General features: G+C 37.1%; 2 protein-coding genes across 18 annotated transcripts in view; one reads left to right on the top strand and one right to left on the bottom strand.

The window, feature by feature from the left end:
* LOC139942181 (signal-transducing adaptor protein 1-like) overlaps positions 1-5109 on the top strand; it is a 41782-nt gene extending 36673 nt beyond the window's left edge. For all 16 annotated transcript variants that reach the window (XM_071938934.1, XM_071938943.1, XM_071938945.1 and 13 more), the window contains one exon: positions 55-5109. In XM_071938934.1, the coding sequence (XP_071795035.1) occupies positions 55-122 (68 nt within the window). In that variant the 3' untranslated portion in view covers positions 123-5109. The remainder of the gene's footprint in view (positions 1-54) is intronic.
* LOC139942180 (ubiquitin-like modifier-activating enzyme 6) lies at positions 4455-27793 on the bottom strand. 2 transcript variants are annotated; one of them, XM_071938931.1, is made up of 27 exons: positions 27703-27793; positions 26733-26843; positions 26042-26136; positions 25329-25357; positions 25112-25206; positions 24206-24398; positions 23179-23301; positions 22371-22494; positions 21853-21962; positions 21394-21527; positions 20600-20813; positions 20286-20353; positions 19347-19503; positions 18568-18645; positions 18352-18430; positions 17623-17728; positions 16547-16742; positions 16349-16429; positions 15746-15874; positions 15104-15155; positions 14649-14712; positions 14035-14176; positions 13579-13708; positions 12667-12860; positions 11990-12205; positions 11593-11687; positions 4455-10797 (listed from the first exon to the last, which is right to left on the bottom strand). In XM_071938931.1, exons 2-27 carry the CDS (start codon positions 26768-26770, stop codon positions 10668-10670), a joined length of 3072 nt encoding a protein of 1023 aa, XP_071795032.1. In that variant the 5' UTR covers positions 26771-26843; positions 27703-27793; the 3' UTR covers positions 4455-10667. The 2 variants fall into 2 exon arrangements, with proteins under 2 accessions (XP_071795032.1, XP_071795033.1); XM_071938932.1 differs by having other exon boundaries at positions 26733-26838; positions 27703-27782.
* Between the last annotated feature and the right edge of the window lie 176 nt (positions 27794-27969).

Raw genomic sequence — 27969 nt, forward strand, 5'->3', positions numbered from 1 at the left:
AATAGTATCAACAGCAATTTAAATTGTTTGTTGATGTTTGTTTTATTTTTTCAGATAATAGCACTGCTCCAAGAGAGTTAGATAAGGTCTTCAAAAAGTTTGGAATTGTAACAGAGAAATAGAGGATGCTGTTTTACATCTTGCTCTGGCTGGACAAGGATCCCTTCTTTATAAACTTTGTAAAATGACGGGAATTAAAAGTGGATAAAACCTATTTGAACAAGAACCCAATACAAGATTGTTCAGATTACATTGGTCTGCACGGTAGTAGCTTTTAGTGTTACAAATTTTCACTGGCCAGTATTTCTGTTATCAATATTGAAACCCTACTGTAATTTACTTGATGCTGAGCTGCTCTGGATCACAATAATATACCATCAAATTTCCTGACCATTTAGATATCATCCACATGGTTTGGATTGATAGTAAACTATGCCAGCGAAGGGAGCTACACTTTACACAGTCAACCCTCCTACTGTTTGAACATTTAATACCATCCACATGGTTTTGATTGATAGTAAACTATGCCAGCCTGCAATATGAGATCATGTGATGAATGCATCTATGCCGTACACAGTCAACCCTCCTACTGTCTGACCATTCAATGACATCCACTGTAGTTTTGAATGATAGATGAACTGTACCAGCCTGCGATATGATATTACTTGGTGAATGCATCTATGCCATACACAGTCAACCCTCCTACTGTCTGACCATTCAATAGCGTCCACATAGTTTTGACTGAATGATGCACTATACCAGCCTGCAGTATAATATCATGCAGTACACAGTGAACCATTCTACTGTCTAAGCATTCATATCAACCACTTTGCTTTTGGATGAAAGATAACTTATGTCAGCTTGCAGTCAACTACCATATGTCAAATGATAACGCAGCAAAAAGTGTGGGGGTTGTCTTTCTACTTCCATCTTCTTCATCTTCGTGTATGCAACTGTGCTCCAAGTTATCAAGGAAAGAAAGGCGCTAGACCACTTCTTCCTCCAATCAAAGAGAAGGATGAAAAACAAGATGGCTGATTGGGATATTAATAGCATATTCAGACATTTATTTGAAAAAGGGTTTGAAAGTAGAAAATAATGTAAAGAGTATGTGCAACTTGTTTGTGTTCTAGGATTAAGTAACTGATTGAATGTTGCAGAATGCTCACATTTACTGAAACTAATGGCATAAAATTTGCTGTTTGTTAAACGCAATGGACACTATTGGTAATTGTCAAAGACTAGCCTTCACAGTTGTTGTATCTCAACATATGCATGAAATAACAAACCTGTGAAAGTTTGAGCTCAATCGGTCATCGAACTTGCGAGATAATAATGAAAGAAAAAAACACCCTTCTCACATGAAGTTGTGTTCGTTTAGATGGTTGAGTTCGAGACCTCAAGTTCTAAATCTGAGGTCTCGAAATCAAATTCGTGAAAAATTACTTCTTTCTCGGAAACTATGGCACTTCAGAGGGAGCCGTTTCTCACAATGTTTTATACCATCAACCTCTCCACATTACTCGTCACCAAGAAAGGTTTTATGGTAATAATTATTTTGAGTAATTACCAATAGTGTCCACTGCCTTTAATGTGATATTTTCCCTTTTTGTATTTTCATGAAGCAGCATAAAGCTTGTTGCTGTTTCATGTACTGTTTTCCTTTTCTTAATGGAACGGCATAGAGTTGGTTATGAAACAGCAACCAATTCTATGCCGTTTCATGAAAATACAAAAAGGGAAAACACTTGTATTTTATTGTTTAAACAAGGCACTTATTTAAGCCACTGCATCGTTTGACGAGAAATATGACTGGTTTCTTTTAATTATTATTCAGTACTAGAATTTTGCTATGCATTCCTTTTTTCCACGCGTTTGCGTCAGTTGCTTGAAAACATTTCTTCATTTCAGGCAAAGTGTCTTTTTTTTAAGTTGAATGACTTGATTTTAATCACCCGCTAGTCAGAATTTCATCACTGTAGGTTTTGCTAGATTTAAATGAACTCGGTGCTGTTAAGCAGGACAATTGAAAATTATAAGTAAACATTCCGGAGAGTTAAAGGGAGGGTACACCTTTGGTAATTACTCCAAAATTAATTTAAAAAATTACTTGGTAACGACGCTGGGGAACTGTTAGCATAGATGTGTGACTCCCTAAGCCATGGTTAACTATTAATTACTAGTAGCACTAGTAGCATAACTCTGGTTAATAGTGCTGATTGGTTTAACCATGGAGGAAGGAAGAGAAGAAGCTTGAACGACCCGCAAAACCCCAGAGTAACAAAAGAATACCCTGACAATGCCTCTGTCTGACCAGTGGAAAAAGATAGACCTCCAGCTGGATAGGATCTCTTTGTACAGAACGTGCGGTACCGCCGCTCTGCACTGTTGCCTTCGTGTAAAGTTGAATCATTGAAGACAAGAATTGTGAATAGACACGTTTTTATTTACCGTTTGTGGTGTTTCACTGAGACATCATGGCATATTTTTACATTTTTTGTGACTTTCCGGTCACTAGCGGTGGTTCAAAATTTGGGTATTAGCACACGAGGGTGGTTGGTATTCAATTGTGTTTTTCGATTTGGTGGGCACAAGTGTACACAATTTTTATCAGGTCTCAAAAAAGTTGTTTTTTCTGTACTATATCCATACGACATACCAAGTGCGCACGCGCAAACTCGCATACGCCAGGTCGCCCATTGTCTGTATAAGGTATGTGGGTGATTATGAGGTGTCGTTAAACGTCCGCGGTACCACGGGTTCTACTTTTGAAGTCCCTTCGTTCGAGCTCCTTCTCTTCCTTCCTCCATGGTTTAACTACAACTAATCCCGTAGGCTTTTGCAGGTGCTTGATCCCTGTATTCTTGTACATAGATACAAACAAGAGTGGGAACCAATGAACCAAACAAGAGTGGGAACCAATGAACCAAACAAGAGTGGGAACCAATGAACCAAACAAGAGTGGGAACCAATGAACCAAACAAGAGTGGGAACCAATGAACCAATCAAAAGTGGGATTGTATTTTCTGGTTTTGAGAATGTTAGTTTTGGTAAGTTATAAAGTCAAATCAAACTTGCCCTTAGATGACGATGTGGATGAAATCTTGCATGGTTGTTTGGTGGAAAAGTTAACATGTATTAATAAGGACAGTGTAAAAAAGAACTTTAGAAAAGACTTGCTTTGAAAGTTCAGTTTGTTGCAGTTTTGTTTTGTGTCAATTTGTTTTTTAAATGTAGAAAGTTGTAGACATGGAATGAAAAATGACAACTGTTAAAAACTGACTTTAGTGGCTCGGGGGGTGGAATGCTGATGCCAGGGTTTTACAAACTACACACTCAAATTGAGGTTTGCATGAAAACTGTACAAAATGGCGAAACAGTAGATTAAGTAAAACAAAATGCATTCCAAGGGAACTGGACACAATATCCTATTCAGCTATTGTCATGGAAAACCTTCTGTATCCTGCCACCATTTTTTGTAATACTCATTTTTACAAAAAGGAATTTTGAATTAAAGTAAATTTGATAGGCCTACTATTCTATTTCATGCTGGATGAATAAGTGGTTGCAGGATACGGAAACTTTTCCATTCCTATTGACCTTTTAAAGGTTTGGGGCTATTTTTAGTCATGATCTCAAAAGAGAATCATTTGTAGTTGTTGTTTTGTCAGTTTGGTGTGTACTTCTAGTAACTCCATATTAAATTCACTCCAGCTGTTGGTTTAAAAAAAAAAAATCCTTATAAAGGTCCACAAGTTTACTGTGGTAATCATTATTTCATGCAAAAGTCTCTTAAGACATTAAAATGTTTCACTTTTCTGTCTCTAAATGGAAAACAAGTTGTATGATTTTTTCTTACACATCTTATTTTTAGATGATGCAATGTGCACCAGTTTGAAGCAACCAATCAAAAAAGGAGTTCTGTTGGAAGATCACTTTGATTGGTGGAAACAAAATGTCATTCAATATTTGGGGAATATGTCAGTGTAAGAAATAATTTAATGGTGGAGTGATGATTGATTTTGATCTGTAAATAAAAAAACTTTGTGTAATTTTCTGTTAAATATTTTTTTTATACTCGGAGTTGGCCAAATAACAATGTATCCTACAAATTTTGTATGAAGCGTATTTTGTTGAGATATTTGAACTAAGCTTAATTTGTTTAAATAATTTTATAGAACTTTGTGAAGTATTTTTGTACATGTCTGCGGAGGTCATTTTAGATAATTGTGAACAAATATTTTGCAAATTTTAAAAAAGACTTTATTTTTTTAATTGACAGTTTTAGCTGGTTATGGAAAAATTTATTATGTGAATGTTTACTTACATGAATTGGTAAAAACCAAAAATGAGCCTTCTAAGAAATCCCTACAAATAATTCTGGAGATTTTTGTCTGGTTAAAAATTGCCTCAAGTTGCCCCAAATCCGTGCAAATGGAAGGTTCTTCATCGGGTTATTATTTTAATTGCTTGTTAGGTACACAGTACTGGAGTCACGTTTTTATTTTAAAGAACACCTTTTTCTCAAGAAGATGATCGGAGCATTCAGATCAAATTATCAAATTGAAACAAATATATCTTTTCAGCACCACCGCAACTCAATTAGAGACTATATTAAGATGGTGATACCCCAAGCCTTACTATATTGAACACTCTTAACCAAGAAATGTTGAGACCAAACGGCAAGACCAAACTGGCTCTTTTTCAGAGACAACACTCACCCTAAGAGATTTACATATGGTTGTACCAGCAAGTTTACTATTCATTTATAGTTTCTCCGTAAGAAATGTTGCGTTGCACAGCTGAATATTTTGTAAGTTAATTTGGTGCTTAACTTACAAAAGTTTTTTTTAAAGAAGAAGAAAAGGGGCTTAATGTAGAGATCTCGTTTGATCGTTTGATATTGGTAAATATGACAAGATCCCCCCTCGCCCCCCCCCCCCCCAAAAAAAAAGAGAAAAAAAAGCACACCTGACACAAAAGTTTGTTTGTATATTCCATTATATAAAATTATCATGACTTTTTAATTTTGTTTAAACTAAATAAATCTGAGCCATATATACCTTGGGGGAAAAAATAACCAATATTTATACATGTAAATAATAAAAATCGAAAGGCTCAACAATGAATATGCATAAAGTACTAATGGAATTTTTTTTAAATTATATATTTGTGGTAATGTATCAATTATGTATAATTTATTGTACTCCTATTCATTGTTCTATTGATACAATAAAGCTATGTAAATAAAGCAACAACAAAAAAACGGCGTTTCTTCGTCCTGAATACACCTGTGTCATATTTTCATCACTAATTTTCCTTTTAACTCTTTCAGTGCCTATGTTGTACATGTCAATCTATTTTATGTATTTGTGAAAGTGTCATTACTGGACATGTACAGTCCATTATTTATGTAGTCTTAAAAGTGTCATAAATAGTACATGTACAACCTATAAATTACATGTTATCGTTACCAAGGCAACATAAACTAGCAAGATTCATTTTGTTCGTGAGAGAATGACTTAAAAAGGGGGAAAAAAGAAATGAAAAGAGTCTCTGAAAGAGTTGAAGGGAGAATATACTTCTGGTAATAACTCCAAAAGTAAGTGACTGTCAAACCTTACCTGTACTTGTTTGGTTAAGTGCTCTAGAGAGCTGTTGATACTATAAAACATTGTTCAGGTCAGTTTAAAGTCGATCGCACCATGGTCGCGCGCTCATTAAAACACACTTTATAGGCGATGACTATAAACTGTGTTTTTATTGATTGCGCATCAAAGTTTCATCCCGCGACCGAAATGAAACTGGCCTTTAAGAACGACCCGCTTTGAAGTTATGTAGTTACACCCTTATGCTCCTACATCCCTAGTGTGTTTTCCGAACCCTTAAACCCTAGCCTAACCTTACTATAAGTGTGTAAACCAGGGCTGTTGTTTTCTTTCGGAAAAAAAACAAAACCGGGTTGTCGAAACATAGGTTTGTCAGAATAAAGAGCAGTCACAGCTGTGATACACCAAGGGCCAATTTCATAGAGCTGCTTAAGCAAAAATTTTGCTTAAGCACGAAAACAGCTCCCTTATTTTACACATGTTACTGGCCAACATGTTATGCCATATACATTGATTGTGACTGGTATTTAGCTGTTGTTCACTTAGCATAACAATTGAGTGGAGTCTTGGCCGGTAATCTGATTTTACTAAGCAAGGATTTTTTTGCTTAAGCAAAATTTTGTGCTTAAGCAGCTCTATGAAATTGGGCCCAAGTGAGGTCATTAGTCTCTGACAGTTACCAAATTATCCTGCTTTCATTACTTACCCTGGAAAATTTATATAAATCTTATACACGTAGTTTATAAAATTGCAGCAAAATTATCATAATTATTTTTTCTTAATGACTTTTGACAGGTGATTCTGTTTCAAAACAAAACAAAACCGCTGCAAAAAACTTTCACATTCGCCATAAAATACATGTAACATTATTTGTTATGGCTGATAGACTAGAGATAATATCATAATCCCGATAACAATAATAAATTTTTAGCTTTAAATTATTTACCACCTATCATTGGCAGTTTATTTTTCTTGCAATACCTTAAGTGAAAGCTGAACTTTCCAGAACTACAAAAATAGCTATTTAAATTTGTACTCTAAATTTTTCGCGTCAATCCTTACTGCAGAAATAAACCCTGTGGTATTTAATCCAAATGAGAACTCCGCTTTGAAAATAGTTTCTAAAGTCTGTAATCACAAAGACCTGTTAAAGCCATTGGACACTTTCGACACGGAAACAAAATTAAAAGTTCACAGATTTACAAATAACTTACAGGGTTTACAGAAGGTAATGGTAAAAGACTTCCCCTCATCATGAAATGCTTTACTTTTTGAGAAAACATTAAAACAACATCAATTCTCGATACCGAGAATTACGGATTTATTTTAAACACATGTCATGACACAGCGAAATGTGCGGAAACAAGGGTGGGTTTTCCCGTTATTTTCTCCCGACTCCGATGACCGATTGAGCCTAAATTGTTACAGGTTTGTTATTTTATATAGAAGTTGTGATACACGAAGTGTGGGCCTTGGACAATACTGTTTACCGAAAGTGTCCAATGGCTTTAAGCACAGGAAATCTTGCCTAGCAACAACAGCCAATATTCCATAAAATTTACGATGTTGCAACTGCTGCAACGAAATTCGTTACGCAGTATTTTCTGCTAATTAGCTTCATGAAATTTGGCACAGAACAGTTTTTATTTCAGCAGTCATTCGTTGTGGTAATAAAAAAAGTTCCCAGTATTTGTCTTAAGTGCTCTAATTTGTTTGGACCCACAAAGCTAGGTTTGAATAATGAGTCCCTTATATAACACCTTGTAAGAGATTACAAGGTAACGATGTGCAATCCGGTAGCCAACAATTCCAGAAACACTAGGGTAAACCCCTTCACTTTAACAGGAAGGTACACGTTTGGTAATTACTCAAAACAAATATTAACTTTAAAACTGACTTGGTAACGAGCATTGGAGAGCTGTTGATAGTATAAAACATTGTGGGAAATGACTCCCTCTGAAGTAGCATAGATTTTGAGAAAGAGGTAATTTCTCACTAAAATAACAAAAGACTTATTCCAATCTGAAAGCACACAAATTCGTCCAACAAGGGTGTTTTTCTATCATCATTTTCTCGCAACTACGATGACCAATTTAGCCCAAATTTTCACAGGCTTGTTATTTTATGCTTATGATGGGATACACCTAGTGAAAAGACTGGTCTTTTACAATTACCAATAGTGTCCAGTGTCTTTAAAGGGTGAGTATACCTTTGGTAATTACACCAAAAAAAAAAAACAATTTTGAGAAACAATTCCCCTGGAAGAAATTCAAATTTCAATCTGAGAAATGCTTCAGCGTGAAACAGTTCTAAGATTGTGTAGTCCAATAACGGATAATTCTTCATGCATGAACGTAACCGCTACAGTTTTTCAGCAATATCTCAAAAATGCTTCCACCTTTTGAAAGAAGACTAGGTTAGTTTTATTGTATGTCTACATTCAAACAGGATTTAAACAACCAAATGGATCCAAAAACCAAAGACTCTGGACAACTTTGGTAATTGTCAAAGACCAGTACTCTCACTTGGTTAATCCCAACATAAGCATAAAAATAACAAACCTGTGAATATTTTGCTCAATTGGTTGTCGAAGTTGCGAGAGAAAAATGAAACATAAAACCAACCTTTGTGTGCTTTCAGATGCATCATAAAAGGCTTCAGGCCTGAAGTCTTTTAACATTTGAGTGAGAAATAACCTCTTTCTCAAAAACTACCTTACTTCAGAGGAATCCGTTTCTCACAATGATTTATACTATCAACAGCTCTCCATTGCTTGTTACAAGGTAGTTTTTTATGTTAACAACTATTTTGAGTAATTACCAGTGCCTTTAATGGGAATTTGTGTTTGTTTTCTTTTTACACAACAGAATAAAAGGAGCTAGCAAACAGTCCATGGAAGGACAAATGCCTTAGTGTCTCCCTCAAGGACACAAGAGCCAACAGACTGGGATCAGGGGATGGTTTGACAAAGAGTTAAGATTTATGATCTTAACTGCAATTCAATCAAAGCTGCTAGGTGAGGTGTGATGTCACAACAAAAAATCACCATCACCCTGGCAGTCTTATTGACCCATTTTACCTGACGTCATCAGCAGAAAAATCTTGAATGCGCCATACTGGTGGGCAATTTCACTGTGCGTTTTTATATATAACTCTATGCTGTGAGTTGAATGCAGTGAAGTGCGCATTTTAGGCAATACGGCGTTAATACACGTAAACCTAACTTGCCCACCAAAGTGGCATCAGTCACCGCGTGTGACGCGCGTGCAAGGGGTCTTTAGGATGAATTTTATTGCTTTGTGAGATCCCGAGCCCTGGCCCCGAAGCACAAAAAGTAGCTGAGTGCAACAAAATTATGCTTACCAGAACAGAGTAACCAGCCAAATCACCATGTCAAACATGTACAATGTGTGACTGGTATCCTGCTCATTTCTGCTAAGCAGAAAAATGTAAAGCAATATTAGCTGCTGAAGCAGCTCTATGGAATTGGGCCCTAACCCAAGCAGGATACTCCAATATAATTGGACAAAGTTGAACTTTCTTTATAACGATACTTTACCATTCCTATTAAAAGCAAATCATCATTTTCATTTGATCTACAGTTTCTATTTTGTACACAATTTTTACAATAGTTGTATTTTTAATGTGATTCAGAATTGTTGTCTGTTTATTACTTTAATTGCAGCTAATTCAACATCAATATGCACATTAATGTAATTATGGATACATCAGGAATACATCAGAGCAAATTTGGAGGGAAGACTTGTATCTAACGTCAAGACAGAAGTTAAAATGTTTCGGTGGGGATCTTACATAATGGGCCCAATTTCACAGAGCTCCTTTAGCACAAAAAGTAGCTCAGCATACAAATATTATGCTTACCAGAATTAAGTAACCAGCCAAAATACAATGTCACGTGCACCATGTGTGACTGGTATCCTGATAATTTCTGCCTTGCAGAAATTGGTTAAGCAATACTTTAGCAGCTCTATAAAATTGAGCCCAGGTTCAAAGATGTTCATCATCAAAAGGTTCAGGGGTTGAAGGAAGAGGGGTCATTTTGTTTCATGAGAGGGTTTTACTTGAGACCAAAGTAGTACCTGACAGGAGGTGCTGGTAGATCTTCATCATCTTTAAGGGGCTTGATGCATCTAAGAGGCTATGGGTTGAAGGAAAAGTGAAGGCTGGGTGCCATCATGGTGTTTCATTGAGAGGGTTTTATTTCAGATCAAAGTAGTACCTGACAGGAGGTGCTGGTAGATCTTCATCATCTTTAAGGGGCTTGATGCATCTAAGAGGCTATGGGTTGAAGGAAAAGTGAAGGCTGGGTGCCATCATGGTGTTTCATTGAGAGGGTTTTATTTCAGATCAAAGTAGTACCTGACAGGAGGTGCTGGTAGATGTTCATCATCTTTAAGGAGTTTGATGCATCTAAGAGGCTATGGGTTGGAGGAAGAGTGAAGGCTGGGTGCCATCATGGTGTTTCATTGAGAGGGTTTTATTTCAGATCAAAGTAGTACCTGACAGGAGGTGCTGGTAGATCTTCATCATCTTTAAGGGGCTTGATGCATCTAAGAGGCTATGGGTTGAAGGAAAAGTGAAGGCTGGGTGCCATCTTGGTGTTTTATTGAGAGGGTTTTACTTCAGACCAAAGTAGTACCTGACAGGAGGTGCTGGTAGATCCTCATCATCTTTAAGGGGCTTGATGCATCTAAGAGGCTATGGGTTGAAGGAAAAGTGAAGGCTGGGTGCCATCATGGTGTTTCATTGAGAGGGTTTTATTTCAGATCAAAGTAGTACCTGACAGGAGGTGCTGGTAGATGTTCATCATCTTTAAGGAGTTTGATGCATCTAAGAGGCTATGGGTTGGAGGAAGAGTGAAGGCTGGGTGCCATCATGGTGTTTCATTGAGAGGGTTTTATTTCAGATCAAAGTAGTACCTGACAGGAGGTGCTGGTAGATCTTCATCATCTTTAAGGGGCTTGATGCATCTAAGAGGCTATGGGTTGAAGGAAAAGTGAAGGCTGGGTGCCATCTTGGTGTTTTATTGAGAGGGTTTTACTTCAGACCAAAGTAGTACCTGACAGGAGGTGCTGGTAGATCCTCATCATCCTCTCCAGGTGGTTCAATCCCTATCGTTAGATCCATGTATTCCACGCCATCAGCTGGCTTCAGAAGCTCCTTCATTCTGGTGAGAAATAATAAATAAACCTAGCGTTGGTCTCACAAATAAATAAATTAATCATGCTTGGCGGTGTCTCCAATCTTCCCTGTCCTTTATGCAGGCAGCCAATGGAAGTGTCGTGGCCGAGCACCAAATTCAAACTCTGGTGTTTCTGATCAGCAGAGTGTGGGTTCAAATCCCCAGCCGTGACACTGTGTCCTTAAGCAAGACACTTACCCTTGCTTCGTCCTTCGGATGGGACGTAAAGCCGTTGGTCCCATGTGTTGTGTAGCGCATGTAAAAGAACCCAAGTGCACTTATCGAAAAGAGAGGGGGGTTCGCCCCGGTGTTCCTGGCTGTGGCTGCTGTATGCGCCGTGGCACCTTCTCAGAATTCATCACTGCAATAACCTTTCTTTCTGAAAGTTTGTATATACTCAGCGCCTTGAGTACCTTGGTAGATACATGCGCTATATATGATTTTGATATTATTATTTTATATTATCTCTCCTCAGGACACCGATATACAGTGTAGCTCAACCTCCGTCTTCCCCTCAGCTTCACTCAATGAGTCGGTGCCCACAGCACCAGACGGCTTGCAGGCAGCTCTGGGTGCCTGCAGCAGTGCCCTACCATGCCAATCCGCCTGTGTGCGATCTTTTGTGAGATCTGAGGCAGCATGCCTTGAAGGGTCTTATTAAAACACCAGACATTATTGCCTTTACTTCTTCATCAAAGGTAACAATTCGACCCCCAAAAATGGTCAATACTGCTCTCCCCTCTCCCCAAGCTACACCCACAATAAGAATAAATAACTCACCTCTTGGGGAGTCTTTTCATATGTCCAGGCATCAACGGTACAAAGATCATTCTGACTCCCTGTACTACTAGAGAAACGTTGATGCTGTAGGTATCCTAGAAATATAAAGAAACGCAACACCAACTATGTTAAGAATCAAACCTTACATTCATAAATATCAAACACATTCACCTGGGCTGCATTTCATAGAGCTGCAACAAACTATAAATAATAGTAAACTTGCAGGTGCAACCATGTAATAAATCTCTGTTGAGGGAATGTTGGCTCTGAAGAGAGGCGGTTTGGTCTTGGCGTTTCAAACAGTATTCTCTGGTTGTCTTCAGGAAGACGAGCAGAGTATACTGTTCGAGACATTAAGTATAATGACAAAGTCCTGAAGTAAACTTTAGGACCTTACCTTTAGATGTTTGACAAAGTCCGTCAGTGTATATTTCTCTGTGCCGTGTACATGCCACATGTCCCACTGTGTGAAGGCCAAACCTGGTCTAATCGTTGTGACGGCGGCCGGCCCAGGCTCCGAGAACATGATCAAGGACAAGCCCAGATTAAGGAAGCAATTGCGGTAGTCCTCTAACGTCGAACGGAGGACGTATTTGATTAACTCTAACGTTGCCTGATTGGTAGAAATAGAGAACAAACGTTAAGAGAGTGGTTAAAAGCAATCAAATTCAATTTTTTTTGTGGTTAAGCCATCGTAGTGTGTGTTCGAATCCTGGTCATGACAGGTGTGTCTTTGAGTAAGACACTTCCCTGTAACTACTTCAGTTCACCCAGAGGTAAATGGGCACCTGTGTGCGCAGAAACGGTTTCTCGTTTTTGATTTAGCTTAGTGCACTACATACTTGGCAGGACAGGTTGCATATACTCCCCAAGGAGCTGAGATGGTATAATGATTGAAATAAATGTTCCAGTGACCAGGGGTAATAGTGTTCATGCGCAATGAGCCTCATAAAAGAAGCCACTACTATGTTATATTGTTATTATGAAAGAGAACTATCCCTTAGAACCACCACTGTGTATACAGGATACCAGACCAAGATGGCCGCAGATTTACTAGTATTTATTGATCCTCACCAGTCCAGCCACTGCAGCTGTTGTTGTAGCTATAGCAGGAACTATTTTTCCAGCGATGCGTTTCGTCTTGAAGCGGTCTGCTGGCTCAATGTGATACATCGCGGCTCGTAGGTTTGACGCAGACGTAATATAATCAATATGTCCGTTTGTATCATCATCCTTTTCGAACTCCGCAGGAGTCATGTGACATCGAGCTTTAACAAGGTAGAAATAAACAAAATAAAAATTAAAAATTAAAAGAAAGGACTACATTTTGTGTATCCCACTCGTCTTTATTTTTTACTCATACACTGATCACTTTCCTGAAAACTGTTTTAAAAAAAATACATCCACAGGCTTATTACCTAGTTGGGATGCAAACCTGTGACCCATGCATTCTATTGTAGCCCAGATGTCATTCTGGAATTTGTTTGGAGAAAATAGTAGAATACAAACCTGCCAAAATTTCATCACTGACACCATGAACTGACACACTGTGTAGAAAACAACTTTTTTATTCTCCTTCATTTTTGTGCAAGTTTAGACAATGTTATCCAAAGCCTACAATTTTATGAAGTTGTAAGGATTCAGAAGCTTTAATTTTTAAATTATGAGTGCAACTTTGCACTGAAACTGACAATTTTCGTTGCCATAAACTGACACTCTCCCAAATCACATCAAGGATGCAAACACTATTCACAATTTCAAAAATCTCCTCAAATGTTTTCTTTTCCAACAAGTGTATCATAATTAACTTCATCCACGTGTCTTGAGCGCCTTTGAACACCTTTGGTTGACTTTGGCGCAATATAAATTCCCTCTGATTGATTGATTGATTGATTGATTGATTGACACCAACCTCGAATGTGAAAACCACTCATGTGCAGTTGCGCATTTACCTACATTTCCACACACACACAACACAGAACTAACCTGGAATTGCTTTCCGTTCCATAATAAGATGAGATAACTCTTGTCTGCATTGTTCCATATCATCAGATGAGAAGGATTGTTCCGACGATTCAGGTTTCTCAGAAGATGCTGTTGCGTCTACCTCAATAACCTGAAATCAAGTCAATTCCATGAATGCACAAACTGAATGTGTGCAAGTCCCTCTGACAAAGCATTCAACAATTTTTGTGAGTTTTCATGAAAACATGAAAACAATTTTTTTTAAGGATTTGAAATGTTGCATGGTGGAGATACAAACTAGTAAGGTTTGTGGTAACACCATGTCCATGAGTAGGATTTAAAACTTTGCAGGATGTTTTTTATTTGATAATAGAGTATTGGACAGAATATTGGCTCTTCACGAAAAAACAGCAATGTTCCAAAGCATTTAATCTAAACATTTTAAGATCCGTTACCGAGACTGAAAAAACAACCAACCTTGCTTGAGCGTTTGAACTGGGGAACTTTGACTTTGGATAGAATCTGCAGTAATGTGTCCGTGCTGAGATCATGTTCCGATACTGAGATGTTACTGCAGGCTGCAATCAGCCTGGCAGTACTCACTACAAACAGCATGTGTCTAGACAAATAAAATAAACCATCATCAAAAGTTACAAAATTTTACTTAGAAAAAATAGTTAATGGCCTGACGTTTCGATCCTAGCAGTGTCTTTCTTGAAGGCTAATGACAAAACAACAAACATGAACAGGTAACTAAGTGTAACATAAGCAGTGAAGTGGAAATACAAGAATAAAGAGAGAGAGTCAGAAAGCACACTGAAAAAAGGCAAGGGGTAAACAATGAATAGGTAGGCCAAAATTACCAGTTTATCGTCTTCATCTAGGCCAAATTTCATGGTTCTAGTTACCGCCAAATTCTGCGCTTAAGATCAAAATTCTTTGTTTAAAGGGCAAGCGGCAAAATTCTGCACTAGCTGTGTATGTAGCAAAGTATGCCTAGTAATGTGGAGTAGGTGTGCGCAAAAGGAAAAATTTCAAGATGTCTTTGTTTCACAGTTGAATATTTTCAATAAAAGGAGAAAGAAACTTACAATTCGCTGGCAGAGTTAAACTCTACTGGGGCTGGTGGTCGTTTCGGAGATTGCCAAAATGGAGCTGAAATAAATAAAACACAGTGGTTATGTAAACCGATATGAATAAAGAATGAAATTTTATTTGGTTTAACTTTTATTAAGATGTACAACAATAAAGCAGAGCTTGTGATGCTTTGACGGACAGTCAAAATTCCACAGCCGTGTTTTGAGATGTTGCTAACAAACCATTACTGAACTAAACTGCACTGATTAAAATACAGCTGTGGTCTATGTTGTGTTCCCTGTTCACAAAAGAAGCCACAAATGACATTCCTGGTTATACAGATAAGGAGCCAGACTATTTTACCATCGAGTCTCATTATGGTTAAATTGGGTTGAATGACTATAAACAAGATGGCCACCATATTATGAAAATAAAATGTTTTGACTTGTGAGTATAGCATTTAACTTACTTCCATCGTTCATCATGTGATCAAGTGGGAATACAGACAATAACTGCTTCGCCTGTAAATGAAGGAAACAACAATTTTAAAAAACAAATTAAAAACAAAACACACAAATTAATATCAACTCAGTAAAACATTTATTGTTTTGGGATGTGTACTGTTGAAATTTTCACGAAGTATGGAAATAAATGTGAGTTTTGAATTGAATCTTCTACAAACTCTGTCATAAAACAATGATGACCCTTCACTATTCAAATGTTATTTCTTAAAAGGCACTGGACACTATTGGTAATTTCTCAAAATAATTGTTAGCATAAAAACTTACTTGTTAGCTATCAAAGTTGAGCTGTTGATGGTATGAAACATTTTGAGAAACGGCTCCCTCTGAAGTAAGGTAGTTTTCGACAAAGAAGTAATTTTCGATTTTGAGACCTCAGAATTAGATTTTGAGGTCTCGAAATCAAGCACCTGAAAGCACACAACTTTGTGTGACAAGGGTGTTTTTCTTCCATTATTCTCTCGCAACTTCAACGACCAATTGAGTCCCAATTTTCACAGGTTTGTTATTTTGTGCTTATGATGAGATTCCCTAAGTGAGAAGACAGGTCTCTGACAAATACCAAAGGTGTCCAGTGTCTTTAAACATACCCTGTGGTTGAAGTACTTCTCAAACTTGATCCTAGCCGAAGTGATACAGTCCGCCCAGTTTGTGGGTCTATTCCTCAGAATCTTGACTACAGCTAAAGAATTCTCCGGTTGTTGTGACTTGGACAGCTTCTGTTTAAAAACGGCAAGATTTGACAACAATAATCCATTTGTAACTATAGCGACATTGACAATGAAAAAAGTTTTTGTTGAAAATTTCTTCTTACATGTGGGAACTTCAAAGACAGAAAAACAAAATATTCCTGGCAAAATTTTCTCAATAATGTAAAATATTGAGCTTTGTATGAAAGGACAGCAATTTTGTACATATTCTTCATTTTCTTGTGAAATTTCTCAAACATTGTGAAGAACTAACCCTTTAAAAAAATTTATGTAAACAAAAAGCAGTTTTTTGTTTACAAGGAGCCTTGTCAGCCCTCGTGTGAAACAATCCGTTGTTTATACTGGGCTTCTTGCTCAGAGTAAATCTGATTGGTACGAACCCAGCTGTAGCAATTGAAAAGTAAACAATCTCCGCTGCTAAAGTTCATCCCAGTGAATCTAAGTTTTGGAAAGAATCGTGTGAAAGGGATCGTTAGGTCATACCTTGATGACGTCATTGGGTGTCCCGTTTGTAGCCCAGTACTTGTTGAACGTCGTTGGCTTCTGAGTGAAGGAACTCTCAAACTAATAACAAATCAAAGCATCAAAGCTTGTTAACGAATTATCAGGCAATCATTGTGAAGGTCAAATGAACCGTCAACGCCTAAAATCAGAGGTCGAAGGTTAAAGGTCAGTACCCACCTTATCCCTTGCCCATTGTATAGTGTGTTCGACCGTTGCAGGGAAGGACTTGAGGGTGCAGTATGGAACAGACTCATCAGGTGGGTCTCGTTGACTCCCGTACGTCTCCGTCATGTGAGGTATGATGACCTGAACGTGACCTTTGGCCCCCATGGTACCCGACTCAATCAGAGGTCGCTCGTTGGTGACACAACGGCTGATTGGAAAAAAAAAACAGGAAAACCAATACGTATGTTTATAAATATTGGAGTTTATCAATGTAACAACTAGTTCATAATAGTGCTTTTCACAATATTGTCTCATTGCTCTTTAACATTAGTAACTGGTCTTTGGGCCAATAACATTCCTTTATATTTTTATTTGCTCCCTTTACTCCCTAGGAGTACACAGTCATCGGAGTCATCGGAGTATGGGTTCGAATCCCAGTCAAGACACTTCACAAACATTACTTCTCTTCACCCGGGGTTTAAAAGGGTACATGTGAGGGTGGCAGAGATGGTTCTTGTGATTGATTTTGCTTGGCCACTACAGACAGCACAGGTTCCATACTCCCAAGGGAGCTGAGATGATTTCAGACATTTTATTGTTATTATTATTATTATTATTATTATTATTATTATTATATTTGCCATAACAGTACAAAACAAAATACATTGACAATATACCCGAGATGGGCAAGGGACAACAAAAGCAAATACATACTATGATCCGTAGATCTGTTGCCTCACATCTGGGGTACACAATAAAATTAATATAGATTTAACAAAATATAGTACACAAATCAATAATAAAAGCATATAATTATACAAACAATAGTAAATAATAAATAGTAAATAATAAATATCTGCGTGGAATCGGTAAATTAGGTAAAGTTTTAGATTTTTTGAGTTTTCAGCCCCAAAATTAAAACAAATCTGTGATCTGTAATAAAAACTTTAAAAAGGGGGGTTTGCACACAGTGTGTCCTTGACAAAGTCTTTGAGAGCAACTAGAGAGTAACTTGTAATAAATGTCGGAAGCGCTTTAAGACACCCCTCGGGCATGAAAAGTGCTATATAAAAACGAGTTATTATTACCTGTCCATATACTGCCTGGCAGCTACATTGTCCAATGCATTGACAACCACGTCCATCCCCTTGAAGAAATCATCATGAAAAATTGTCATCTCTGTGTCTGGACAAACTAAATAAAAATAAAAAGTAAGTCAGTAAATTGTTTAATAACTCCATTAATACATGAACCAAATAACCGATCATTCAATCAATCAATCAGTCAATGAGGCAACAAATAAAGAAATCAATCAATCAATCAATCAACCAATCAATTGAACAATGAATTCAACAATCAAACATGTGAATAAATCTATCAATCAGATCATCACTATTATGAACCAAACACATAATCAATCAGTATGGCAATCAAAAAAAAATAGTCAGAAATTCAATAAATAAATAAACCGATTGATTAATCAAGGGGCAATTGATCAATCAATCTTTGATTGATGAACATAACCAAGCATTAAACTAGTTTAACAAATGTGCCCTGAACTAGTGTTAACCAATAAAGCAACAGGTCTTAAACAAAGGAAAATAGACTTGAAACAAACAAAATTACAGGGAACTTTTATTCTAGGTCATTAGATTATCAGTTTCTTAACTTTCTTATCTTTGCCAAAAATAACAAAAGTTCACTTGTGGTCATGGCAGACCTGGGCAATTGACAAGCCCAGTACTTTGGGGGTACTTTTGTATATTGCCTGTGTTTAGGATGACATTGGCTTCATTAGGATGACATTGGCTTTATACCTTTGTGTTGCTGAGCATCTATGTGAAGGGAAGGGTTGATTTCCTGGGTTGATTGTGCAGCTGTAGTAGACTTTGGTTTCTAGAAGGGGAAAATAAAATTACATTCAAATGCTAACATCTCATTAAGCTTAGTGCTTTATTAAATCCACTTCTTTCTCTCAGAAAACGTCTAAAATACTATGAATTTGAAATTTTGATTTTAATCACAATCTTTACCTGTATATGATGTGGTCTGAAGAGGAACTGGCGATTCAAATTGGATTTCTCGATAATATCGTTGTCTGTTATTGTTATCTGAAAGAATGTAAGCAACAATAGTACGTTACTTTGGATTCAATTATCAAAGATTAAAACATGTCAGTGCAACAATGCAACATTACGTGTGAGTTCGACAGAGTCAAAATATTGAACTTGGCAAGGCAAGGATTCCATTGTTTATTACGAGAAAAGTCAGAGGTACAAGTCGATTCTGACAAAAGTTTTGGAACCAGGAACAAAATTTTATGAGGTATGTTATTTTCAGAATTTTCCGCAATTACAGATTTTAAGGAGGAAAATACCCCCAGGGATGTGATAGGCTGTTGAAAAAAACCCAAACTAAAAGGGCAAAAATATTTTACAAATTTTTTTATTTTTTTTATAAAGGGCAAAGTGTAAAACCTTGCGAGCGCAAAAGCTGGCTAGTATGAAGCCTGGATAAAAGCCCTACTCTACAATCTGGGGTGTTTCATATGGTTTTATCTTCATGTTTTTATGAATGTATAAATATTAAAAAAATTAATGTGTTCACAAAAATGTTTTTAAAAAGTCACATATGCTGATTTCTGGTTAGAAATCAAATACATGTTTCCAAAAGCTACAGAACTATTCCAGATTATAGTTTACTTACAACCGAAAAAATTGCTGCTTCTTTTTGTCAGCCAGACATTAATTGAAAAAAACCTGAATTCAGATGACAGTCCCTGAACAATGTACATAAATAGGTGAAAACCAACCTTGCCTGTGTCTGCAGCAGCTATTCCGATAAGAGCATAATTTTTTAGCATTTCACATCCTATAGCACCGCATCCGACCATAAAGAGATTCAGTTTATGAAGAGCAGTTAAAGTGTCCTCCCCAAGACAGATTCGAAGAGCATCGTAGCGATCATTCCTGAAAAATAAAAACATCATTGATCCACAGATGTAAGTTTTGCATCGGGTATAAAGAATAACATTTGTTTTTTACCTTACACAAATGTGTATTAAGCACTCTGTATTCAGTAATTTCCTTGATTTCTGTCAACAAAATACACAGGCCAATCACTTGAGTAGGATTCGAACCCCATTGCTAGAGCAAATGCCTTTAGCACTAGACCACCGAACTAGCCCGGTGGCCAGAACCAGTTTGAATTTTATATGTTATTAGCGGGTACCACACCCATTTGATGGATGTTAGTTTTCAGGGCTATCCACAGCTTGAATTTCAAGAAAATCTCTGCTAGACTACAGGTCCTATAGCTCAGAGCCTTCACTGGAGCTTCCACTGGAGGACAGGAAGTTTCACGGGACATTTCACTGGAGTAGAGGAACTTTCTACTAAGCTTTTGCTTGAGGAGGGGCATTTTTACTGGACATTTCACACCAGGAAAGAAAATTTTACTAAGAGGAGGGTGATTTATACAACAAGAGAGGACCATACACTGAAGGAGAGGAACTTTCACTGGAGATTAAATTAGATGAAAGGACCTTTCACTGGAGAAGGAACTTTCACTGTTGACCCTTTTTACTTAGTACCCTACCCAGACTGAGCCACTTGGCCCTTTCATGGGATCCACTCAAGTTCAACACCACGGGTTTCCTGCCTTCACAGCCCAATGCATCCAACAAGTACAGCTACCCGCACTCTCCCACTGGTGCCACAGCAAAACTATTTCTTATTAAATCTTTCCTCACCTTGGTTGGAATAAACTAGGCGGACTCTCCAGTAAGTTACTAATTACTTCTCTTGCATCCAGATGCAGCTGTTCAAGAAATGAAGAAAATTTTCAACTTATTTTGACTTCTTTTTCTATACTATACCAACATGATGTCGTTAGGTAGCTTTGACGAGTAAACTGAGTTTGACAGAATTCACTTCTTTTTCCTCCATTTTTGTTGTTGCTAAATTTTCTTAACCTCAAGAAATTCTTAAAGAAGATGATTTCTAAGAGTTTAAAATTATTTTCAAAACAAAATCAAAGAAAAACACACCCAAGTGTTGGACTTACCCATTGATTGATAGGGGTGAACTTTCCAGTCAGAGCTTTCAAGACTTCTTGAGCTATGATCCCTCCCATTGCAGCAGTGAGAGGGGCAAAACACCCCTCTGCAGAGAATGACATGGCCCGTAAACACTTTGCATCCAGTGGGTTACATGGACTGCCCATTGCATCGTTGAGCTTCGTTGCTATTTTTAGCAATGAATCACTGTCCGCTACAGACCTGTTAATTATCAGAAACCAAGGATCAAAACTGTGATAAGAGACCTGCAAAAATATTTGATAATTTGATTAAGGTTTCTTCAATATTACTTCATCATCTGAGACTTAAAAAAACAAAACCGCAGCAGAAGTCTCGTACCTAATTTCAAAGACAATGTTTCAACTTTCAATTTGTTTTGTATTATCTATCATTATGATTATTTTTTTGAAGTATAAGTATTCATAATCTGGCTTCAAACCAGTATAAAGCAGTTCTATCCAGTTCTAACCTGATCTGTCCTTACAGCTGGTAAGTCTACTGATTTCTTCTCTAAAGGATTGTATAGATTGGATGGCAACCCGTAAACACTTTGCAAAAATCTGGCTTCAAACCAGTATTACCCAGTTCTAATCAGTTCTGACAGTATAGCTGGTAGTCTATCAATTTCTTCTCTGGGTTGTATAGGTTGGATGGCAACACCCCATAAACCCTTCAAACCAGTATAAACCAGTTCTAACCAGTTGTTACCTGACAGCTAGTATTCTTAATCTGGCTTCAAACCAGTATAAACCAGTATAAACCAGTTCTAACCAGTACTGACCTGACAGCTGGTAGTCTACCAGTTTCTTCTCTGAAGGATTGTATAGATTGGATGGCTAAATGCGAGAAACTTGGATCTTTTAAAAAGTCGACAAACGAGGAGGAAGGTTTCGCTGTCTGTGTCTCTAAACTCTCCTAAGATCATGAAAAAAAGAAAACAATAAAATATACTTATAGAAAGCAAAGATGATATTATTCCCTTCACTTTTTAATAATAAGTATGATGTGAATCCATTTTAGCCATCTTAACCAAAAACAAGAAACAAATACCAAGAGGGAAAAGTATTCTTTTCAATTGAAAATTGAGAATTGTATTCTGGAATTTTCTGAAATTATTTAGGGGGAGGGGCATTACTTCTGTAAACAAAAGGGAGGGTGTGTTTACAAGAAAATTTCGGTGAGGGAATTCCTCTGCCACATATTATTTGCAGTATTAAAATTGGGGGAAAAAAATACTTACAAATGTTACAGTTTTCGGTGTCCTAACTTGTACTGCAATACCTCCATTCTTATATGGCTGGTACTCATCACCACTGGTGTCACATATACTGTAAGCATAGGGAGACAATACTGAAAGAAAAGATACAAATAATCAATAAATTAATTATTTTGATAATCATTCTTAAAACTAAATAATGGCTACAGCAGCGTTTGATAATATGAAGCATTTTGAGAAACTTTTCACTTCATGGTTAGTATGTACAAAGATAACAGTTTTTATACCCCCAAAATTGATTCAGAGAAACTCAGATTGTGTATTCCTGTATTGGATTATTCTTCCAGCGTGGACATATTCGCTCTGCATTTCAACTGAAATCTCAAAAACGTGACCACTTTTTGAAATTGTGTTAGATTTATTGTGTACATCTACATTTATAAAGGGTTAAAACAATGGAACGGTTTCAAAAGCCTAAAGTTAACGTTGCCCTTAAAGCTAAACATACTTTTTTATTTGATAATAAATCAATTCATAATTACCGGATATTTTATGAGTTGTTCCATTCAGGGCCGTCATTCCCTCTACTTCTTTGAATGTGATGTTGTCGCTGGATTCAAAGCCGTGCATTCGATTATCTAAAGAAGTAACCACTCCTGGATTGGCCTAAGGATGGCAAGGTGGGCGGTACAATAAGATTGAGATTGAATAGATGTTAAATTTGCATCCAGGATAAAGAATGTTCATTCTGGTTTTACCCTTATACACCGATGTATGTTAGCACTGTCCCAAGTTTTCCAAGTTTTTCCCAAGTTCTGTGAAAAAATCACAGGCACTATTACTCGAGTGGGATTCAAACCCTTGAAATTTACAATTCTAGAGCAGTGTCTTACCAACCAGACCACTGAGATTGCCCGGGTCCTATGTTTTAGCAGCGGGTACTGCAAAGATTGCGGTTATCACTATTATATGGGATTTGAGGCATTGCATGGTGAGGTTTCAATATATGTTCGGTTTGCGGTAACACCATATGTGCATCTACTTGTGGCCAGGTAGATTATTATATGTTCTTTTGAGAACTTGTCTTGCTTTATATTTCTAATATCACGGCGTTGATTTTTAGAATTCGGGAGCCTTCTCAGTTCTGAAAAGAACTGTCTTGCTTTTGAACTACTACCTGGACAGAATTTAGAAATTGACCTTAGAACTCACCTCCACTATGCTAGCAATAAGAAATATCAGAACCCACCTTTGTGATCCTAGTAAAACATTAGAACTTGCCTTTGTGATCATAGCAATACAACATCAAAACTTGCCTTTGTGGTCATAGAAAAGAAAATATTAGCTTGCCTTTGTTATGCTAGCAATAAAAGATTCCTTGGGATCTTCCCCAGTTGGGTCCATGATGGTGAACTGAGGTCCAAAGTCACAGAAGCAATAGCTGTACACGCCGAAAACATCACCAGCGATAAACTGTCAAAACAAAACAAACATGTCCATGGTTTTCAGTTTGCTGCACCTCATCTATGAAACAATCTCCCTCTACACATCAAACAAGCTGCCACTATCTCAAGTTTCAAGACTCTTCTCAAATCATTTCTGTTCAATTCATCGTAAACATTATATTTCTTTTGTTCCTCTGAGCACTTTTGAGACTTTCTTTTGGAGGTGATTATATCAATAACAAGTTGCAAGAAAATGATGAAAGAAAAAACACCCTTGTTGGACAAGTTTGTGTGCTTTCAGATAGGAATAAAAGACTTCTAGCTAGAAGTCTTTTATTATCTTAGTGAGAAATTACCTCTTTCTCAAAAACTACGCTACTTCAGAAGGAGTCGTTTGCCACAATGTTTTATACTACCAACAGCTCCCCAATGCTTGTTACCAAGTCAGTCTTAAAGTTAAAATATATTTTTTTCGAGTAATTACCAAACGTGTACCTTCCCTTTAACCCAAGTCTGACAGCCTCATACTCTCTTCATTTTTGTCTACATAGATTTAACTCTTTCCCTTCCATCTTCTGTGCCTATTACTTTGCTTATAAATCTATGCAATATTTTGTAGGTTTTCCCAGCATAGCACGCAGGCTCTGGAACTCACTTCCTGAAAACCTCAGGGAAATACACAACATCTCCTTCTTGTATCAGCAACTCAAGACACACCCGTTCACACTTGCTTTCCCTACCACTTGAGAATTCTCTTTTCCATTTTAACCTGCACCTTTGAATGGTTTTCTATCAGATTACAGTGCGCCTCCACGAATGATGTGTTTTTATTATTATGTATATTATATTCCGAGAAGAGTAGTATGAAATAAATGTTGACTCGAATTGAAATTGAATTGTTGAATTCACATGAGAAGAGAAGAGAGACATACCTTGATGGGCGGGGTCTGGGTTCGACAGAACTCATCCACCTTCATTTGGAGACTCTTTGTTCCCTCCGTGAGGACGACGCACTGGTACTCAGACAAGAAACTGAGATTGGAATCCGAGAAGACATCCTTGGATGAGGCTCGGAGGGAAACATGAGGGTTGAGCTCAGCGAGGCGTGCCTGACACGCTTCAGCCCTGTAAAGATTTAGTTTTTAAAGGGTCTATGTAACTTTTGTAGGACAAAAAACACAATGTCCACAGATTTACACTAAACTTACACAGTTTGAAGATAATGATAGTAGAAAGCTTCCCTGAAAATATTACGTGCTGAGGTGCTGTAGTTTTGGGGAAATGAGTAAAACAATGTCATGAAAATAATTTTCGTCTCATGAGACGAAAATTATTTTAATCATTTACAAACGTTTTTTCATGACATTGTTTTACTCATTTCTCAAAAACTACAGCACCTCAGTAAGTAAAATTTGAAGGGAAGCTTTCCACTATCATTATCTTCAAACCCTGTAAGTTTAATGTAAATCTGTGGACATTTTGAAAAGGTACCCGAATCCTTTAAAGGTCAGTCTGATAAAATAATATGTAGGTAAGTAAGGTTTGTGGTGACACCATGTAAAAATCATATAGTGGTGGCTCTGAGAAGAGGCAGTTTGTACTGCTTGATGCTTTGGTCAGTTTGATCCGACTGCCTTCTGGAGAAAACGGAGCTCTACTCCGCGCCACCACTACTCACAAAAGAGATTCTTGCATGGTGTCACCACAAACCTTACTTACTTAGTATTTCCTACCAATCTAAAGTAATATGTAAAATTAGTGGTTTGCTGACCCAGGTCAATTAAAAATTTTTGTATACATTTTGTTGTCTTAGATTTGCCAATTTGATTTGACTTTACCTGTTTCTTTTAAATTTCACATCATCTTCTCTGAGGAAGAACTGCGTTCCTAAATCCTTGTTAGTTGCCGTCTTCGTATCATGCACCATCAACGACTAGAAGACAAAAGAACATTTCAGTATAAATATTGAAAAAAAAAAAAAAATTACAAACGGTTTTTGAATAACTTTGAAACTGAAGAAAAACATCATCAGAATTGCAAGATAAATTTCCTTACCCTCACTCCAGCTAAAACAACATTCTTGGCTGAAAAATAAACAAAAAAAATACAGTAATCAGGGTCTCAATGGAACTGAATGGCTACTTTCATAGTAGGATCAACTTTAGTGTCAGTGTATTTCAGTGGTGAGTTGCAAAGTTCAAGAGGTAAAGAAAAAAAACTGTTGCAACTCTAAACACAAATGCAAACTTTGGCAACTCCAAATATGAATGCAAACTGTGGCAACTCTCTATAGAACAAAGGAACCATTTCTTATGTGGTTTGCTTAAAGGCAGTGGACACTATTGATAATTACTCAAAACAATTATTAGCATAAAACCTTTCTTGGTGACGTGTAATGTGGAAAAATAGTATAAAACATTGTGAGAAACGGCTCCCTCTAAAGTGCCATAGTTTTCGACAAACAAGTAATTTTCCACGAATTTGATTTCGAAACCTCAGATTTAGAATTTGAGGTCTTGAAATCAACCATCTAAATGCACACAACTTCGTATGACAAGAGTGTTTTGTTCTTTCATTATTATCTCGCAACTTCGATGACTGATTATTCTCAAATTTTCACAGGTTAGTTATTTTATGCATATGTTGAGATACACCAACTGTGAAGGCTATTAGTCTTTGACAATTACCAATAGTGTCCACTGCCTTTAACAACTTACACTGAATATAAGACAGGGACAGCGACCTCTATAGTTGGTTTCTAAACTCACCAATTTCGACTCCAAGACCGCCCAGCCCGCTGATGAATACGTTGGAGTGAGCCATTGCCTTCATTGCGCTATCACCAAGGACATAGCGCTGGCGACTAAAGCAAATACCAAAATTAAATCATTAGTTGAGAAAAATTGGTATTGACTAAAACAATTACTTTTGATGAAGGTTTTTTGGGTTTTTTTTTTTTCTGTGAATGTAAACAAACAGGGTTCAGGGTTCAAAGTATAGACGATGTGACCTGTGTCGTCACATGTTTACAAAAGAGCCACCAAGCCTGGACTTCCTGCAGGCATGATTTGTACACAGCCTAATGGAAGAAATCATAAAAATCTTATATTTTATGGAGATTGCAAAGTCAAATTCTTAATATCCACTTTTTGATATGATGAAAGGAGACACATCTCAAAACTTGTCCTGCTTTTACTTTCATAACTCTTGGATTTATGTGGAAATTAAGAAAGAAATGCCAAGTTTCCTGTATGACCAGTGCAGTATCTTGCCTGCCAGACTAACCAAAAAATGTACAAGGTCACACTTATTGTAAACAAAGTTCAAGTGGTCTATAAAAACTAAATTTACCAAAACTAAAATCAGAAATATAAATAAAGTAAGTAGAAGTAGAGTTTGCAGAGTTCCCTTGTTGATGGGAAAATCATTCAAACCAAAAAAATAATGTAAAATTGTTACCTGTAAAGCGAATCATCAATTTCCTCTTCCGTTGCCATAGTGACCAAGATTACTGATAACTAGGGATGTACCCACGTTGATGCAAATCTCTGAATGACAATTACTCCTATTCTATAAAACATCAAGGAATGTTTTGTTAGCCACGATTCCATGAATTGGTTTCAAAAAACATCCGTATCCTACAACCACTCTTTGAATCTAGACCATGTGACTGGGGCGCTGTATTCCTTTTTTTCCCCAAAATTTTGATGTTATCTGTGTGACAGATAGTGTCAACATTTCAAAAAGGAAATACAGATAATGTCAAAATTTCGAAAAAAGGAATACAGCGCCCCAGTTACTGGCTGGGTCTATCTTTGATCAGTCGAATAAATAAAATAAATTAGCATCTAATTAACTCAAATGGGTTAAGATTCCTTTTTGGTGAGAAAAAAAAGTGAAAAAAGGTCAGTGGTGCCAGGATAAGATAATCTTTCCTAGGTCTTTTTGACTTTTGTAATATTTATATTATTATTTAATTAACATTTAGGCTTATACAGACAAATAATATATCTTTCTATTAATTTGATGTATTGTCCTATTGATGATCTTGTCATCAAGACCAAACAAAATTACAAAGGCACAAAATAATTTCCCAAATATTTCTGGTGGATCTGCTAAATACAATAGTGCTATTGCTAAAGGGGAAAGCTGCTCAACACTAACCAAACACTATTTTAACAGACTTCGAACAAGTAGCTGAATTGAGTGCTGGGTTCGTGTGCTGGGCAGTCATGATGGTGCACTGGCGGGCATGCAGAGCAGGTTTTTCTTTTCAAGGAATCAAGGGGAAATGATAATTAATAAATAATTGATAGATGAAATACCCCTTGCCTTGATTTTTACATCTAATAATAATTATAAACATAGAAACCTTGCCAGAGAAGCTAGATATAACTTGTCAATTAAATAAAGGTCTTCAAAAGCTTACCAACAAATGTCGCCTACAACAACAAAAATAGAAAGGAAGATCGCAAAGTCAAAAGCACAGCCGGCCACTACAGCCTACAGGACTGTGGGTGTGTTACTGTTGTTAGCATGACCTCATCAGCCTGTATAAGAATGTGGCCCATTCTGGAATGGTCTTAGCTTTTTTTTCCGATATGGGCGGGGGATAACAGGAACTAGAGGCGGGCAAGGCAGCGATGGTGGCAATGGGAAGGTAGCCCCCCAATTGAGCACCTATAATATGCTGATA

Source organism: Asterias amurensis, chromosome 9 (genome assembly GCF_032118995.1).
Source record: "Asterias amurensis chromosome 9, ASM3211899v1".
NCBI classification, from domain to species: domain Eukaryota; kingdom Metazoa; phylum Echinodermata; class Asteroidea; order Forcipulatida; family Asteriidae; genus Asterias; species Asterias amurensis.

Bases quoted from the DNA above. Each gene is read 5' to 3' on its own strand.
- LOC139942180 (XM_071938931.1), bottom strand. From the start codon at position 26,770: ATGGCAACGGAAGAGGAAATTGATGATTCGCTTTACAG. The intron at 16,743-17,622 runs GTAATAATAACT...TTTTCCAATCAG, and splicing joins GCCAGGCAGTATATGGACAG to CCGTTGTGTCACCAACGAGC. The intron at 13,709-14,034 runs GTTGGTTGTTTT...ACTTGATTTCAG, and splicing joins AGTTCAAACGCTCAAGCAAG to GTTATTGAGGTAGACGCAAC.